The sequence below is a fragment of the Pyrus communis genome, chromosome 8, assembly GCF_041283825.1.
Source record: "Pyrus communis isolate YQ-2024b chromosome 8, ASM4128382v1, whole genome shotgun sequence".
Classification (NCBI taxonomy): Eukaryota; Viridiplantae; Streptophyta; class Magnoliopsida; order Rosales; family Rosaceae; genus Pyrus; species Pyrus communis.
The window spans coordinates 209,356-227,969 of NC_142572.1; the positions used below are offsets into that span (position 1 = coordinate 209,356).

At 37.9% G+C, this 18,614-nt stretch overlaps 3 protein-coding genes across 4 annotated transcripts; 2 read left to right on the forward strand and 1 right to left on the reverse strand.

Moving 5' to 3' along the window:
- Positions 1 to 382: 382 nt before the first annotated feature.
- On the forward strand, positions 383 to 2,837 carry LOC137718771 (zinc-finger homeodomain protein 1-like). The gene has a single exon (XM_068458307.2). The coding sequence runs from the start codon at positions 1,340 to 1,342 to the stop codon at positions 2,429 to 2,431; it is 1,092 nt and encodes a 363-aa protein (XP_068314408.2). The 5' UTR covers positions 383 to 1,339; the 3' UTR covers positions 2,432 to 2,837.
- A 2,945-nt stretch (positions 2,838 to 5,782) lies between these two features.
- LOC137717847 (protein root UVB sensitive 6) lies at positions 5,783 to 11,386 on the reverse strand. The gene is made up of 13 exons (XM_068457334.2): positions 10,283 to 11,386; positions 9,925 to 10,023; positions 9,678 to 9,791; positions 8,875 to 8,946; positions 8,676 to 8,786; positions 8,482 to 8,601; positions 7,790 to 7,891; positions 7,637 to 7,709; positions 7,438 to 7,521; positions 7,259 to 7,323; positions 7,073 to 7,174; positions 6,785 to 6,967; positions 5,783 to 6,286 (listed from the first exon to the last, which is right to left on the reverse strand). The coding sequence occupies exons 1-13, from the start codon at positions 10,655 to 10,657 to the stop codon at positions 6,230 to 6,232; spliced, it is 1,557 nt and encodes a 518-aa protein (XP_068313435.1). The 5' UTR covers positions 10,658 to 11,386; the 3' UTR covers positions 5,783 to 6,229.
- Positions 11,387 to 11,955: 569 nt separating this feature from the next.
- LOC137717453 (CLP protease regulatory subunit CLPX2, mitochondrial) lies at positions 11,956 to 18,147 on the forward strand. Of its 2 annotated transcripts, XM_068456832.2 has the most exons (15): positions 11,956 to 12,770; positions 12,869 to 12,933; positions 13,049 to 13,152; positions 13,263 to 13,346; positions 14,067 to 14,113; positions 14,239 to 14,313; positions 14,387 to 14,458; positions 15,434 to 15,490; positions 16,061 to 16,131; positions 16,229 to 16,328; positions 16,500 to 16,604; positions 16,884 to 16,946; positions 17,074 to 17,196; positions 17,588 to 17,746; positions 17,896 to 18,147. In XM_068456832.2, the coding sequence occupies exons 1-15, from the start codon at positions 12,198 to 12,200 to the stop codon at positions 17,974 to 17,976; spliced, it is 1,779 nt and encodes a 592-aa protein (XP_068312933.1). In that variant the 5' UTR covers positions 11,956 to 12,197; the 3' UTR covers positions 17,977 to 18,147. The 2 variants fall into 2 exon arrangements, with proteins under 2 accessions (XP_068312933.1, XP_068312934.1); XM_068456833.2 differs by lacking the exon at positions 16,884 to 16,946 and having other exon boundaries at positions 12,026 to 12,770.
- Positions 18,148 to 18,614: the final 467 nt, after the last annotated feature.

Here is an 18,614-nt window from a genome sequence, read left to right on the forward strand (position 1 = left end):
GCACTCTCTCTCTCTCTGGCAATTGGCATTGTATTCTGGCTTTCCTTTTGTCCTCTCCACTCTCTGACACGCACACTTCGCTGTATGTGGCGTAAACTTGCCTGATAGTGCAAGCAAGCACCCCACTTTTTTCTTCTTTTTTTTTTTTTTTTTTTTTTTTTATAGTTTAGTTTTGTTGTTGTTGCTGTATTATGGGTGCTCTCTCAGGTTTCAACTAGTTTGGTTTCTCCAAAAGCTCAGTGTATTCCTCTGTAAAAAAGCTATGCCTTTACTTCTCTCTCTCTCGTCTTTCCTAATTGGGCCCCTCATCAGGACTCATCACTAGTGACTGTATTGTAAGCTGATATTAATACTTAGTGCTTCACTGGCTAAACCCACCATCAAAACCAGTCTCTGGTCTCTCTACCGCTAAGCTTGGCTATACCTACTCTCACTCTCTCTCTCTCTTTCTCTCTCTCTCTCTCTCTCTCTCTGAGTGTGATTTCCTCAAACAACTGATCTCTTCTAATTTCTGGCTTTGTTTCTTTACCACCCACTAGCTCCACCAGTTCCCTTCCCCTTCTTGCTAACATAATCAATTATTCTTGTTTGTTCATAAACTAATCTACACTTCACCATTTTCATTTGATTAAGCTTCTCCCCCACCCCTCAACACCCCCCCCCCGCCCCCCCCCAAAAAAAAAAAAAAAAAAGGTCAAAGAAAGACTGTTTTTCTTTTGCAGCTTCTTTCTGACTGAAAAATGGGAAAATGGAAGGTGCAGTTGGCGACGGTGCGTGAGCATGAACTAGCTATACACCAAGATATATTCTCCAAGGGAAGTTCATCCTCTTATTGTCTTCTTTCTTTATGATCTTCTCTACTTTATAGCTATTTCTCGACCGATTAATTTCTTTTTTGTTGATCATCCTTCTTGAAGTCTTTGATGAGTGCATGGTGACCACCTTTACTCCCTCCCTCCCTCCTTCCCTCTGTCTATCTATCCATCTATCTGTTTCAAATTAACGAAAGAGGAACACTAGTACTATTTGCTAGCTAGGTACTACTACTGGTATATACATATTTAGGGAGATATATGTATATTCAAAGTGGATGTGGCTCAAGAGTGATCAAGACCCTTTTAATTAATTGCTATACTATGTTCTTTAATCAAAAGGATTAATTATATATTGGCCCCATATTCAAACCCTCCAATTCTCTTTCTCTCTCTCTTGTTCCTTCTCTTTTGGTCTCCAATTACCAAACAAACAAGACCCAAATCATTAAAATAATAGTTAGAGGAAAAAGAGAGAAAGATCCATCTGTCTATTCTAGCTAAAGGATAGATTAATTAATTAATTAATGATGGATCATCTTTCAAGTCAAGAAGGAGAGATCCCAATCACAATCCCAAGCCCAATCCCGATCCTAATAAATACGTCCTTTGGAAGTGGTGGGCATGGACACTTGATCCATCATCATCACCAGCAGCGCCCCCATGACCCTACATCAGCAGCAGCAAGAGCACCAGTGCCCCAGAACAACAACAAGCACTCCAATTTTCTTCCCTCCTCAGCAGTGGTGCCCCAAAATCAAATCCCCCCCAACACTAATGGCTCTATTCCCATGCCCACAAGCCTGGATCATTCTCATGAGGAGGAGGTGGAGCATCATGTCAACAATGCAAATGCAAATGTTGTGCCCTACAAATACAGCACTTTTAATAATAAGAAAGTTGGGCACAATGGGGTGAGGTACAAGGAGTGCCTCAAGAACCATGCAGCAGCCATGGGAGGGACCGCCACGGATGGCTGTGGCGAATTCATGCCCAGTGGAGAAGAAGGTACCATTGAGGCCCTCAATTGCTCTGCCTGCAACTGCCACAGAAACTTCCACAGAAAAGAAGTTGAAGGTGAGCAGCAGCAGCTCTCCTCTTGGGATCATAATTTCCATCATACCATCAACAGGGCGGTTGGAATTGGGAGCAGGAAATTCTTATTAAATCATGGAGGAGGAGGAGGAGGAGGACATCACAAGAGTTTACTAGCACCACCCCAGTACCCCCACCAACCCCAGATGCTGATGCCTAACTATAACATGGGGATGGGGATGCTGGGGATGGTGGGGTCCATCCCTTCAGATCAATCTGATGAGCCGGAAGATCATCATCATCTTCATCACGGTGGTGGTGGTGCAGTGGGCAGCAGGCCACCAGTAGGACAGGTAGCAAAGAAAAGGTTCAGGACAAAGTTTACACAGGAGCAGAAGGAAAAAATGCTAAACTTTGCAGAGAAAGTAGGGTGGAAGATTCAGAAGCAGGAAGACTCATTTGTCCAAAACTTCTGCCAAGAGATTGGGGTCAAGAGAAGGGTTCTCAAGGTTTGGATGCACAACAACAAACACAATCTAGCCAACAAGATCAAACCACCACCCCCTTCCCCACCTGCCCCTTAATCATCAATATTTAGCTAGTTTCTGCTTAACCCTACCCTTAAAAGTACTCTATCATTATTATCATCTTTAATTTACACAGTCTTTTTTTTCTTCAGTCATGTTCTCCTTTTTCATCTCCAATTTACTTGGGTTTTCTTTATATATGTAATATCATTGGTTTATCCATGGTTATGCAATGTAGTTTGGGATATCTTGGTTTGGCAATTGGCAGTCAGTTTTGTTGGTAGTTTCATTATTTCACCATGGAAATAATGGATCGAGAGACTGATCTCTACTTAGAGGTGCAGGTTGCTTCAGCATTACCAATGTCCTTTCCCCCTTTACTATTACATTTTTGTAGTGAATATTATATTGATCAAGCGATATATGACATGGGAGGTGGATTGTCTGCCATCCTATTTCCATACTCTTTCTATGCCTTCTTATTTGTGTGGTCACGGTTAAGCCACGTTAACATTTTATATTTCTATCACTTTTTGTTTTATTATTTTTATAAAAAATTAATATAAATCGTGACCACACATAGGCATGGGGAAAGTATGAAAATGAAAGGGCAGACAATCCATCTCCTATGATATGTGTGTAAGTTTTGTACTATATAATAACCAGAACCTATAGGTTGACAGAAAAAATTAAACAAAAAATAAAGTATATTTTATGAATTCTATTAGCAATCTACTTAGTAATTAATTAACTCTTCCCTTTTACAAGTAATTAAAGTATTTCAACATGCAGACAAAAAAATGTGTTGAGTTTTGTTATGTTCTCCCAAAACTTTGGATCTATCCTTACGTTATACATACATATAAGAAAATCTATGTTTTCTGTTACAAGAACTTAAGAAGACATATATATATATATATATATATATATATATATATATATAGCCATCTCCTTTTGGGGCTACTTCACTGGAATCGTTGCAAAGCTTCATTATGTTCATCGTTTAGATTTTGAAGAAATGTTTTTATGATTGTAATATTGTTTCGTGAGCTATTAAGACAGGTGATTGACAATAGTATTTGTGAATATATACTAATAAGGTCGGATTATACTATGTGCAACATTGTATAGATGTTCCAGCTATATCATATTGTGTTGACTCTCGCATATGCACAAACTTCAGTCGACATATTTTTTTTTTTTTCTTAATTTTTTTTCTCTTGAGATAATGCTTGATTCAAAGTCACCGGAGGTGAATGTGGATATGGTAATGGGAAGGAATTAGCTAAAAACTTAACCCCTTGTAACAACAAAAAAAAAAGGGCTTGATGCAGTCAAAAAGGTAACCATGGTCTTATATAAAGAGTAGAGTAATAAGTGCATTTTACTCTTTTTCTCCTCCTTTTTTGACGCATGCAATATGCAGTGCATTTTACATTCTCATGCTAATCATACACAATCAAAATGGCTTCGATTTCTTGGTGAAGAAGGCTAATTTACTCGTCTGAAAGATTTGCTAGCTTATTATAAGAAGCTTTAAATATTGTTTTCAGAAAAGAAGAAATTATAAATATACATGCACGTACATCATTTCCTTTGAGTGATTAAAGAAAAAGTAACGATATTTAAAGCATTTTATGTTTAGCTAGCAAATCTTTCAAATGAGTAAATTATCAAATCTTTTCCTGTCAAGATTTTAGCCTTCGTATCGGCCTTGTCTCTATTGACGACGGGTAGAAGGAATTCTAGTGTTGTGTCGTGCCTTAATTAAATGAATCAATGAATCATGCGTGTGACGTGCTCATGCTATTAATATTTTTTCCTGATTATAAAGTAATCTTCTTGTGTTATCTAACTGTGTTGTTGGAGGTGTTACCGTCAAAATTTAAGTTTTGCTCAAGTGGATTAGTTGTACATGTGGCCATGTTTTATTAGAAAGCATCACCAATTAACAAAGATAGGTGGTAATACCGTATCATCATCGATATTATCCTAACTTAATCATCTATTAATAGGTGTTGAGTTTTATTACTAAACACCTCGGTGATATTAGGGTGGAAAATCCCATGTATTAATTGTGTTTTTTTTGTTTTTTTTAATACGACCGATATAAGATCTTATTCTCCAACAAAGTCAAATGCTACAGCTGAGATTATATGAGTTTTGGTTGGAAATTGAGATCGGAAAGCAGTTGGCAGCTGCAATGGAAAGGGATGATGTTGCTTTCGAAGGTATCAAACTGAGACTCGTATGCAGACTGATGGGGCGAGCAAGGAAAAATACAAGAGCTGGTTCGCAAGTTAGTCGACCGCGTCCTCTCGTAGGCTAGGAAATATACAGAGAGAAGTGTACAGATTGAAAGAGGGAGATGGGCAAAGAAGAGCTATCCTTCGGCCCTAAGATATTTTGTGTAAACACTTCGTCTATATGATCCGGTTGATTTTGGCTGCCCTGTCCAGGTTTTAAAACTAGTCTAAGCTCGATAAATTTTTTCTTGTGTCGGGAATATGGATAGTACACCACATATCATTATATAAGTGGAGGGAAGTCTTATTTTTTAAGTAGTTAATTTTTTTTAACACAAGTATCTTACCACTTGTATAGTGACACGTGATTAACCACGTTACCACCCTGTGTTCCGGACACATCGAAATATCTCAGCTCAAAATGTAAAGCTATGTCTCGTTGATTTTGGTCAAATTATCTGATATGTTTGAAAATTAAAATAATCACAAACGCTATAGTCTAAATTGTCTAATAGTATTTTTGTACACTTGCAAGCTAGAGGTTCATAATCGACTCATATGGGCGTCGAGTTTGATACTAAATTAATATGAAAACCCTATTTTATGGTTTAATCCAAATCCCTCTCACCCGTGATATATATTATTTTATTAAAAGAAGAAAATTAAAATACGTGGAAACGCATGATAGGTTTACGACCATAGTGTCCCAAAGGGTGTGCGAGCCGTTTCCAATGGGAATGGGCTTGTTTCCTGCAATTGGTCAACAAGGCCCCATTGTTGAACGGGTTAGGACAATAGAATCCATATTTGGAAAAAGGCTTTTTATACAATGTAATTCTGTATGTGACACAGGAGTCCAATTAAATTCAGTTCCACCATTGTTAAGTGAGACTACCCATTTCAAGTTTCAACTGAAGTTGCCATGTCCTGACCCTCTCAAGCGTCCAGAGTGGTACACAATTTTGGGAATTGTTTGATGCTCATTTCGTTTTTAATTTTGATTTTTCTGTCACGGATAGAGTAAAAGAATACTGAAAAAAGGAGGAATGAGCGAGGGTGAAAGTAATGTATACGGAAATGTCACAATATGAAAACTCAAAACATAAAACTGAAGACAAATTTAGTGGGTTGCTTACCTAAACAAGAAAGTGGCCCTTAACTCTTTTAAGTAATGGGCAAACGCATAAATTCATTGATATTTAGAAGGATTTCGTGGTTTCCACAGTACTATATATTTGACAAACGTGAAGAAGATAAGACGGAAAAAACCTACGACAGCAAAACCCAGGCCAGACTCTACATGGAAGGAAGAAAAAAACATGGACGTCACCTGTGCGTTAATACATCATCTAGTTACGACTCAAATACTGCAGCACGCCATGTCATCTTCATTTAAGTTTGTTCCACCAAGCACATCTTGGCACAGACCTGATCGGCATAATGACGCCAATGGTTCCCGCGGCCTCACTGATATTGTGGTAATTCCCATTTTTGCCTCCTTTACAAGCTTCTGTTTCTTTGATTTTAAGAGGAATTAAAACTATCCATTCTTCAAATGTCAAAGCCAACCTTGCAGGGAAAGGGAGTACCGGTACATTGTCCAAATTAATCACTGAATCAGACGAGCTCGCCCAGGATTGAGATGTGCTTCTGACATCATCCATCCCTACAGGAAAATAGATTATTACTACCTTTAAAACAAACAATGTGCACTGTAATCTTTTCAAGCAACTATCTGGATGGGAAAAAAGATTAAAAAAAACTCAATGGTGGTGCATTATCATAAACAAGTATAAAACTTTGGTAGTTTCCAAACACAAAATCCAATATCCTCTTGTGCTGACAGAAACATTTGAACCACATCCACTGCATCATTAAATAGATCTCAGGATGCTTAAATTGGCAGTGCTCGTGTCAAAAAATTTGCGAGCTATGTTGTTAAGCTAACAACTTTGGAGCATGAATTTGACAAGGAATAAACCTTATCATTCAGTGATTGGTAATTTGAAAATATAACATGTTACACTATTTGGAAAGATATCATTTCCCTTTTATATATTTGGTTTTGTGACAATTGTGGAATCTATTCGCTTACTATAACCCAGCCTAAATGGCCACTAAATGTGACAAAATAATAAAGTTAAAAATGTTGAACATCAATTACCTGCTCTTTAGCTTTACTCTTGAAAATCCCATACGAAGTTGAGACCATGTTACATGACTCAACAATGCATGCCTCCAGATCTTTAGCCGTGGGCTCGAAGTTTAAAAATTCATCTTTCTTGTCCTTCTGATACAGATGCTGACTGTTATATGATAATTGCATGAAATGCAGAAGTACCTGAGCCTGCAAAACAAAGTGATATGTAACATCTACAATCCCTTATATGAACGAAAAGATAAAAACTCCTTCTAGATGCCAAAGACCATAGAAATAAGCAGTATATCTCACATGAAATGCCGCTTTTAGAATGTCATCTGACTTCGCTTGATCTTTGAACAATGCGTACACTTTACCTTTTGAAGGATTATATGTCACAACATATTTCTCTTTCTGTCATCAATCAAGAAAAGAAATATTAAAGAATATAAAATAGGATAATAGGTCAAAATTTAACCCCCCCTCAAAAGCGCTTACCTCAAAGAAGGGCTCTATCGCAATATATACACTTGGCTCTTGGAATGCATCTTTAAATCGTGGTCCTGCCACTCAGTGGAGAAAATAAAAATGAATGATAAAAGAGAAAATCTCAAGGCGAACCAAAAAACCAGATGTTCATGATTCATAAACAAAGAACAAGATCTTCCCAAACATACCAAGAACAACAGGCCCATCTTTCACCCAGGGAAAATTGAAAACGTTTTCCTTCAAGTTCCCTTCCAGCAATGACGGCACTCGCCCTAGAAATGGGGGAAAAGGAAAGCACAGTTACAATATATATCTGGAAAAACACTCGGGATAACTATTATGCATGATGCCATGAGGGGAACTCTAAGGTAGAACATGGATGCTAACCTGTTTTAAGAAAAGCATCTACTGCCACACCGAATCTCGCTCGGTTCAAGGTGTGTAATACTACAGATTTAACCTGGAAACAAATTACTTCTATTAAACAAATGATACATGGAGCATGCAAATCTAAATCAATCTTCACTATTGTACACGAACCTCTTGGTAGGAGCTGAGAACATATCCACATGAAAGGAGCGCAAATGTAGTTATCAGCGATGGATTTCTTTTTGAGATCAATATACTCAGGCCAGTTCCCAGCTTCACAAGGCATAGGTTCACAATCATCAACAAAAAATGATTAAGTTCATGCATAAAAGTGCACATTGGAACAAAGAGACTAATTAAAAAATAAAAATCTGTTATTCTTTTACATGAAATGAGAGTTTATAGGCAAAGAAAACTCAAACTGTTTAGAAGTGAAAACAAAGCACAAAAACAATGATAAGTTATCCACTTGGAAAAAACCACAAGACAACCAAAGGTACACAACACAAAGGTCAAGCCAAATTAAGATGAATCACACTAGGGGGTAGACCCCAAAAGTTATGAGACAATTACAACTGCTACAACAACAACAAGCCTTATCCTACTAAGTGGGGTCGGCTATATGAATCCTAGCATGACAACTGCAACAACGACAACTGCAAGAGGAAGAAAAATTCATTTTACTTTTACACGAAGCTTAAGCTAGTAAGATGTGGGCAAACAATTATTCCGTATTCTCACTCCTCCCTTCACATGTGAGTCTCTCTCCCCCGCTACACCAATGTGCTCATATGATTCAGTGATACTATGTCCAGATTCCTGTAACACATAATCATCCTACAAAAGAAGTTGGGCAAGCATACCAGATCTGCAATATTGCCAACACATTCTCCCTTAGCTGTCACATCTCCAATGTTTTCTCCTTTTGCAAACGCTTTGTAAATTGGTGTTCGAGTTGATGTTGATGTAACAGCACCAACATTCTACGAAAAACAAAAGAGGATGAGAGGTTGTAAAACTGACAAGGAATAATTTAAGTTATACGAAAATGTCAAACCTTTGCCACATTAGCTGCACAAGCCAAAGGAAGAAACAGGTGAGGGACAGCTGCAGTTGCCAACTCTATTCCAGCACCCAATTCCATGAGAAGATCACCAGCAAACCGCAACTATAACACCTCAGCATTAAGAAAAGGCTAGTGAGGTATTGTGAGTTATGAAATGTGCAGTACTATGAAGTTGGCAAATATTTCTTACCTGTTTTAGATCATAATCAAATTTCTTTCCTTGTCGGGCAAAAAGCATTTTTCCAACACGCCCAGCACCATCCTAGACAGAAATTTAATAATTTAGATTCAAATCATTCTGTTATACGATATCGACATTAGAAGAAAAAGCTGTAGCACAAGCCACAAAAGTAAACTTCTACATAAACAATTCCAAGTTTTGGTCTCATTAACTAAACTCAAAATTACAGTTAAAAGTCAAAATGCCTCAAAAGGATAAAAGCAAAAGTACAAATTTGTATGCTTGACTCTACAAAAACATATTTTAACATTCCTTCAACAATGAAAACGGGCACAATCCAAAAGAAACATTGGCTACCAGACTGTTCAGCGTATAACACTTGTCCAAAACAATTCAGATTCTATTAATGACTGCAGTCACAAGAGTAAGAGTAAGCAGGTTTTCGCACTCATTTGTGGTGCCGGATTCAATTGGATATCTAAGTCACTAGTTAACGTAACTATGACAGTCCTTCACCTGATGGCAACAGGTTGTAAATGGGATAGGAATATGAAGATCTCACAAAAGGCACTGATATAATTGAACTCCTCCCTGGTCTGGTCTAATGTGGCAGAGTAACACAGTGCATAACACAAAACTTATTAGCCACTGTCAATTTTTCTTAAAGTGCTTTAAAACATCCTTTTGCAGCCAAAAGAAATGAAAACCAGGGGGATGTTACAATTTTTCTTAAGAATCAAAAGCTTGAGAAATACAAAACTTGCAATGCGATCAAGAAATGCCGGAACAATAATGACAAGTAATATCGTTACCTTGAGAATCCAGTTGATAGCAACAGCCCCAGAAGCAGATGTATTTCTAGAGACCCCAACTGAATTCAAAAGGGTTTGTGTTGTAAAAACACCCATTGCGCCACCAAAGAAGTGCTACAAAAAAAATATGGTTATTGATGGCATTCGATTCGACCAAGGGACAACAGCTTTAAGAAGTTGGAGCATCTTCTACAGCAGGGATGATAAACAGACGATAGAAAATAAGTTTTTATGATAGTGTATGTACCTTGAGAGCTCTCCATGTCATGTAGGGGACATAGGAAGGGATTACACTATCAGGGAAACCTTCGGGGACAACATATGACCTTACAAAAGACATCAACCCCTGCACCAAAAATCCGACACACAAAACTCGGAAGTGTCGTCATCAGTCAGAGAAAAAGTGATCAAATTTTGCACATAATGTCAATGCTTATTAAGCAACTCACCAGAAAGGTTACACTTGTTCGGTATCCATACTTAATTAAGTTGAGAAATTGTATGAAACAAAGCTTGGAAAAGAAGAAGATATAAAAAGAAACAGCCAAATTAAGAGAGAGAGAGAGAGAGAGAGAGAAAGAGTGATTAAAGTGAAAAGTACTGACGTCGAGAGGGGGCTGGGGGCTGTGCAAGCTCAGGGCGCGAAAAGAGCCCTTCTTGAAGGTGGTTGCAGAGGAGGAGGAGGAATCGGGCTCGGCGACGTAGTTCCATCGGCGGCCGTCGATCTCCTCGCAACAAATCAAACGGAAGCTGGAGCCCACAAAATCCTGATCGTGGTGGAGCAGCTGGGGAAGATGCTGCTTGGGGGGTTGGGCGTGGGACTGGGAGGGAGCGGAGGAAGCGAGGGTGGCACTGATACGCAGCGTCTCACGGACGAGAAGGCGCGCTTCCTGCGCGCTGGTGGCGGTGGTGGTGAGGGATTGATTGGTAGAAGAAGCGGAAGCAGAAGATTGCTTGAGTTTCATCGGGGGCGGAGGCATTTCGCATTCCTCTTGATTCTTTCTCTCTCTCTAATATTAATGGTGGTGTGATGAAATCAAGTGTGAGATTGGATTGGAGGGTTATATAGTATTTGGATTTGGGTAGTCGCTTTGGAATTAACGATTTCAAAAATCCAAAAATTCCAAATCCCAATTGGCAATTGGGAAGTAACGAGAAAGGATCGATGAAATGAATGCAAGGTATAAGAGGCAGGTGGCCTAACAACAACCCTCTTCCTTAGCAGCTGCAGCAACATCAACGTCGACGACAACTGGATTTTGACATGTCATTTATCACACCGCAACGGAGCAACTCATGAATTTCGGAATAATATTAATAATATTGTTGTTGAGAATATTCAGTGGCAAACACAAACTCTGTCTTTCTATGTCAGTCTGAATATGTATATATATCGAGTTTGCTGGCAACGGCAACGGTAACGGTGGTTTTTTTTTTGAGGATAATGGTTATCGGAATCCTCCTCGTTGGCTATATAGCCTATGCAGAATATGTGATGCATCATTCCACGCACATCGCCACCGTTGTTAATATTTTCTTCAGAATCTAATATCTGATATCTCCCTGACTCAGATGGCTTCTGGCTTTTGGCCTTGGGTGGGGCCTTCCCCTCTCTCTGTGTCTGGATGACAGAAACTAAACTATGCGGGACCTACCCTAACTCCCTCTCCATTGCTATTGCTACCCTACCTTATCTATCTCCATGTTATACCATCTCCAATCTACTCTATCTACTTAAAATACTGGGAAAAATTTGAAATATTCGTCTTTCACTCTTTTTACCGTGCTTATAGAATACCAAAATCTTTATGAATTTTTTTTTTGAACAAACGGTATTATCTGAAGGGAAGAAAATAGGATAAGTCTTGTGATGGGTTAGCAATAATGTAGTTCAAATTCGCCTTTGGCGAAAATCGAATCTAAAACCTTTCACTTACAAGTGAAGAGGAATACAACCAAACCGTAATAATAAGTGACTTATGAAATGTTTTAAGACACTGCAAAAACTTAATAGATATGATCAAACCTCTAATTTCGATATAAAAATGGTAATTCACTTATTATTTTTTTATTACAACAATATATTTTATGGACCAACTAAACGTGGAAACAAACTTTGTCCAAATTAGGAATCAACTTTCACATATTTGGGATCATAGCGATATATTTACATATTTTAAGAGCCATGTGGTAAAAAATTCATATTAAATAGTTATGTATGTACTATGTAGTCCAATATCTCGTATTGGATGGGGTATGGTTTTTACCCATATGTTTCAAGTTTAGAACATTGCTCACTTCTAAATTATTGTAATAGTTTTAAGAATTTTCGTATGTTTGTATTAAAGTATATGTAAATTTTTGACCGAAACCTGAGTCGAGTTAGGTAGTAATGAATTTGGGAGGGGGATACAGACATTTGCTCACTCAGTCACTAATCTGCTTCCTTTCTAGATTCAATTCGAACAAGTTGTAGTACACCAAAAGAAACCCGGGCACCTGCAGGCTGCATAGAGAAGGATGTTTCAGTCTCTTCTTCGATATAGATTCAGCAGCACAACCCCTTCATCTCTCAAACGAATAATCACCGCAGTCCCCAATGTCTACAAAACCCACGCACTCTCACTCCTCCCCCCTAAACAACATCTGCAGCAGCGGCGGCGGTGCCACAACTGGGAGGGCACGCTTGGAGGCGGAGGCGGAGGAGGAGGAGGGAGTGGAGAGTACGATCATATTAGGGCCGAAGTCAACTGTCCCCGGTGCTCCAAACAAATGGCGGTGCTCTTCTCCACCCGACCCCTCTCCATCACCAGCCGAGAGACGGGGCTCTACCAGGCCGTCAATCTCTGCCCCAATTGCAGGACCGCCTTCTACTTCAGGCCCTTGAAGCTCGTCCCTCTACACGGCACTTTCGTGGAGATTGGTCGCCTTAAAGACTTAAAGCCCCCCACCAATTCCTTCGACGCAAAAACAGAGCCATGCGCTGTTGATGATGAAACGCCCTCGTCTTCTCCGCCCAGGGACGTGCCCACCCCCAAGTTCATCTGTAAGGCGCTTGATGAATTTGTTATCGGCCAACAAAGAGCCAAAAAGGTTTTGTGATTTCAATTTTCTGAAAACAAACAGATAAACCCACGTATGGATATGATCAACTAAATTGAAAGAAATGATTTCTAATGCGGGTGTCACAGGTGCTTTCCGTTGCAGTTTACAACCACTATAAAAGGATACATCATGCTTCCCCAAAGACTATGAGGTTAGTCGAAAAACTGATGGTTCATGCTGAATTTTTAAGGTGTTTTAAGATCAAATGAATGTGCTTTTCTTGCTGCTTTATCAATTGACTGTTGGCTTTGCAAACGTAATCTCAGGTCTGGTGCAGAATCAGTTGATTATAAACTTGAAGGTGTACATGACAGTGACTCTGTTGAACTGGAGAAGAGCAATGTATTACTGATGGGTCCCACTGGTTCAGGTAGGATAAGCATTCTTGTTTATGCGTGTGCTAGTGGCGTGATTCATGAGAACCTCTAGCTTACAAAGATTGCGTACTCATTATATTTTTCTTACATTGACCAAGGATAGGGAAGACGTTACTTGCAAAAACACTAGCTCGTGTTGTCAATGTGCCGTTTGCCATTGCTGATGCAACAACATTAACACAGGCAAGTGCATTGCTCGGTCTTGTTTCATGCATCATCTGTCTTTGGCATCTTTGCTATTATCCATACCCTACAACTACAACCTATATTGGTTACTTCATTGGATGAAATTTCTTCTGGGGTCTTTCATTGTTAAAAATTTACTGTACACACTGATTTTGATGGAAAAATACTGTCATACTTCCAGTGTAAAATCCGAGCACTTCATATCAGGTGGTAATCAGGAAAGCATTCCGTATTGGAATGTTCTAATGGGGATATGTTATTTGACATTCAGGAATAGATCTAGTGATATATATATATATATATATATATATATATTGTTCTAGTGCACCATCTGTGCACGCTGTACAGACTGCTATCTTTATCCGTATTTTGTTTCACTATATCAAATCATAGCATCCTCTCTCTCTCTCTCTCTCCATATATATATATATATATATATATCTTCTGTTACTACCCTCTTCCTTTGGTATGCAAGTGGTGGGAAGGAAGCAGATACTTGATAGTTGTTAGTAAAGAAATTGAAGCTTAAGGAGTCTGTACATAACACTTGGAAACAGAAAAGCCTATGCTGTTCCCTTTGTCATGCATTAATTTCCTGAATTTTCGTTTCATACTGACGTGGATGAGCTATCTTATTGGGTTCAGTGAGAAATGGTTTCTTACTTGGATGGTTTCACTAATAGTTCAACTTCTCTCTGTTTCTCACTCTCTATGCAGGCAGGTTATGTTGGAGAAGATGTGGAATCGATATTGTATAGACTGCTTATGGTAGGTTTTATGCTATGTCATGTGTTTCTTGTTCAAGAATTGCAAATATTCCTCTTTTGTGCTTGTTTTGGGTACCATTAAGCAGACCTTACATAATTACGTTTTGATCATTCCAATGTGTTTAGGAAGCTGACTTTGATGTGGAAGCAGCTCAGAAAGGGATTGTCTACATTGATGAAGTTGATAAGATAACTAAGAAGGTGTGCTATAAACATATGTATTGAAATCAGCTAATTTTATTCCTCACTACAATAATAAGGAGGCTATTTTCAGGTTGAGAGCTTGAGCAGAGATGTATCGGGGGAGGGTGTCCAACAGGCATTGCTGAAAATGTTAGAAGGAACCGTAAGTAACCAACCCTTTGATAGGAAGTAAGTAAAACAGTTTTGTTTTAGTCTGTAAATATGATCCATGTTCCACAAATTGTTATATATCATTTATGAAGAAGTCAAACAAGTTAGGACTGTTAGTTTAAAGCATGTTATCCTGTTCAGACTGTAGACGTTTTTCTCCAATGGTTTTGTGGTTTCATTTTCTTTAGGGTAAATCTTTAATGTTTTCATGATTGTTTCAGAATTTCTTTGGAGGTCTTGAATTTTTTGGACAATAATGATGAAAATCAAATTTTGTCAACCCTCTTAGTGTGAGTATCTATACAACAACAACAACAAAGCCTTATCCCACTAGTGTGAATATCTATACAACAACAACAACAACAAAGCCTTATCCCACTGGTGTGAGTATCTATAACGGACATAATAACAACCTTCTTGGTAATTCCTTGTAGATTTCTCTTGGATTTATGTTATTACCTAAACTAAAACTTCTTCCAACTTTTTTTTTGATAAATTTGAAAGCATCCCATCTTTGTATTCTACGATATTTGCTAAATTTTTGTTAATACCTTGTTGTATAACTAAAATATTTTTGTTAATACCTTGTTGTATAACTAAAGGACTTGCATATTTGTTCTTTGGATTCCTCGTAATTCTCCCATCAGCCTTTTCTGCGATGTAACTTTTCCATCCAAAACAATTTAATGCGATTGACTTTAGCTATAATGAAAAATATCTATTGATTTGATGTCATAGCATTGGAACAAGTTTTTGTTGCATAACATTTGTTTAAAGTAAAAATTATATGAATTTCTCATGTTTTTGTTGCATGGCATTGGAACAATGCATGTGACCCATTTATAGTGATTGCCATATTCAAAATGATCACGTGACATCAGGTTTGATGCTTTCAAATGTTCGGAATGTCTCATTTAATTTAGTTATATTAATATAAGAGTACATGTGTTTTTCTTTGATCTCTCAGGTAGTTAGCGTTTCTGATAAAGGAGCTCGGAAGCATTCTCGTGATGATAGCATCCAGGTAAAAGTATCTGTTCATGTCTTCTTCCTCCTCATTTTAGAGGCTTTTTCTTTGATATGGTTAGATTTGGTGAGTTGTAGGTAAGAGATGCCTTATGGTCATACTAACTTATATTTCCTGAGTCATTAGGCCTCATCTTAGGCGATTTCTTACGGAAAAAATCACAGGTATTGCTCGTGTGGGGGTGGGTGCATAACCTGTGAAGTACAAAACTTTTCATGGTTATAGTTTGAAATGAAAATCATATGGTCCACTAGTCAGTAGATAGAATGATTTCATTTCCTTCGTGTCCAACTTTCCCCCTAAAATTTCCACTTTGAGGAGGGTGCTTGTAGTTGAAGTATTTTTAATTGCAGTGAAGTGATTTTAATATTTTTATGTAGAAAAAATGGATTGTAAATTTGGAACAGCTTTATATGTTTCATTAACGTGTTCAGTTTTAATCATACAGTTTGTACTTGAAGTCTGACTTTTAGCAGTAGTCCATTCTCCTATTTAGTAAGGGTTTGCATTGCAAAAATGTCAACAATTTCGTGGTGCACATAATTACTTTATTACGATTCTTGGCAGATGGATACAAAAAATATCCTTTTCATATGTGGCGGGGCATTTGTTGGTTTGGAGAAGACCATTTCAGAAAGGTAATGAAATCTCCTAGGGATGTATATTATAAACTATTAGCATGTATGTTTCTACATTGAAAGGAATTTGATATGGTTAAGCGCTTTCTTTTCTCAGACTCCAAGATTCTTCCATTGGATTTGGAGTACCAGTTCGTGCAAACATGAGGACCAGTGGCTTGACTGATGCCATAGTTACGTCATCTTTGTTGGAATATGTGAGAATCAAAACTGAATACAAGTCAAAGAATATATTCCATCTTTATTTTATGTATGCATAATCAATTTCTTGACTTGAGGTTTCCTGAACTTCTTCGTTTTTTCTAATACAATATGCGTATCCTTATTTGTTTGAATAACAAGCTTCAAAGTTTCTAATGGAACTGTAGGTAGAAAGTGGAGATCTTATTGCGTACGGCCTGATACCTGAATTTGTTGGCCGCTTTCCTGTTTTAGCTAGTTTGTCATCTTTAGATGAGGACCAACTTGTTCAGGTGTGCTCTATCTATCTGCATCTATTACCTTATGTAGTGAAATATTTTTGTGTTGTTTTCGTGGTTATTATTGGGTGGGTGAGTAGAACATTTTAGGCATGCTCAACCTGTAGATTATTGTGCACTGTATACTGGAAGATCTTGCTTACTCGCTTCTTAAGCATAATGCAGTAGAACTTGATATTAAAATTGAAACTGACTAGTTAGCTAGACTCGTTGTTTTGTCCTCTGATTGATAAGATATTGAAATATTTCAGTATGTTTTATTTTGTAAATCAGGTACTCACAGAACCTAAAAATGCTCTCGGTAAACAATATAAGAAGATGTTTAACATGAACAATGTAAGCTTGTGATCCATTGCATTATGTAGTCATAGAACTTTATGTCTTACCATACCTTTAATAATTTCATTTTTGCAGAACTTGATAGAATAATAATGTAAACTCCTTATTTCTTATGAAATGTCAGGTCCAATTACATTTTACTGATAATGCATTGAGATTGATCGCAAAGAAGGCAATGGCAAAGAACGCTGGGGCTCGAGGTTTGAGAGCAATATTGGAAAATATTCTAACAGATGCAATGTTTGAGGTATATATACCCTCCTATTTGCCTTAGTTATTATGGTTATAATTGATTATCGTTCTAAAACAATTAAATAGACTACTCTGTATGTTGCTGTCGTGTGATGTTGTTAGTTACACTGGCCAGTTTACTAGATAGTGGCGCTGTTTGCTAGACCTCAAAAGGGACCAGTTGATCTGTGTGAAATTAGCAACTCTAGGATATTGCTCCAAGTTTTGATTGTGAAATGATGGTTCGCTTTGTGATGACTGCTTAGTGTCTGGCCATTCCATGAAATTGGTACTTTTATTTTCATTGGAGAAAAATTAAAAGGAAAGGTGAATTATAATGTTGGTCCTTTTCCTGGGATATCAGTATTTTTGTGTCTATGATACTAGATGGCTTTTGTTGTGCACAGGTTCCAGACATGAAGACAGAAGCCAATAGTGCATATGCAGTTTTGGTGGATGAAGAAGCTGTTGGGTCAGAGGACACTTGTGGACTTGGAGCTAAAATTCTTAGTGGGGACGGTGCATTGGAGAAATTTCTTCGGGAAACAAAGTCAGGAGAATGCATGGTATGGTTTTGTGAAGTCCCTCATGCTCCTGTTCTTTTATGCCTTTCCTTTTTCTTCATTCTCTATTTGCTGCTTGATAGGTTAATATTCACTACAATTTTCTCTGCGCTATCGGCACTGCATTTTACCTAAATTTGGGTTGCTTGCAGGGAAAGCGCGGGTTGGATGGAGATGAGTGTTTACGAGAAGTCTTAGATGTTCAATCAAGAGCCACGGCGCAGGGCTTGTAGGTTTAGTAGTGGTTGAGACGCCATCTCCTCTGTATATATATAGATGAAGAAGAGAAGTTATGATGGTGTAAAAATCAAGATCCATGCATGAGTTTATGCTATCACTTGCACTTGAATGAACTCATGTATATATTTGGAATTTAATTGACTAGTGCCAAGTCGTCGCTTCAACTTTGGACGTCCACATTTTTCCATAGTCAAAATAATAAGAGAATTATTTAGGATGGATGGATAAGAACGTAACAAGAACCCCAAACCTTAATAATATTTGAAGTGCCCTGTGTAGGTCATGTAGGCAATGCACATAATCAACTTGTATCTCAACAAAAATCAACATGTTTGAAGCCATCATAAACCTCTCCCGCTCGTCTTTCTTGTCAATCTGTCTTCAAATCAATTTGGCCTAATCGGATAAACAGTCATGTGGTAATAAGGTAATTGGAAAATGCAAATTTAATCCAAAAACGATTTTTTTTTAGTGAAATCTCCATTAAATACAGGATAAGAATGTCTACTAGTCTTTTCATTTACGCTTTGTCTTTGTCTTGCAGTGTTTTAGATTGTCTTCATTAATTGTTATTGCATTGAGTGCACCTTTCCGTTTAAGGGTGTATGGATTAGTCTGCTTCGGCCTTGCC

Coding starts and splice junctions, on each gene's coding strand:
- LOC137718771 (XM_068458307.2), top strand. CDS start 1,340: ATGATGGATCATCTTTCAAGTCAAGAAGGAGAGATCCCAATCACAATC.
- LOC137717847 (XM_068457334.2), bottom strand. CDS start 10,657: ATGCCTCCGCCCCCGATGAAACTCAAGCAATCTTCTGCTTCCGCTTCT. Junction 8,602..8,675: donor GTGCAGCTAATGTGGCAAAG/GTTTGACATTTT, acceptor TGTTTTTCGTAG/AATGTTGGTGCTGTTACATC. Junction 7,710..7,789: donor TTCTCAGCTCCTACCAAGAG/GTTCGTGTACAA, acceptor ATTTGTTTCCAG/GTTAAATCTGTAGTATTACA.
- LOC137717453 (XM_068456832.2), top strand. CDS start 12,198: ATGTTTCAGTCTCTTCTTCGATATAGATTCAGCAGCACAACCCCTTCA. Junction 15,491..16,060: donor CTCGTGATGATAGCATCCAG/GTAAAAGTATCT, acceptor GATTCTTGGCAG/ATGGATACAAAAAATATCCT. Junction 16,947..17,073: donor AGATGTTTAACATGAACAAT/GTAAGCTTGTGA, acceptor ATGAAATGTCAG/GTCCAATTACATTTTACTGA.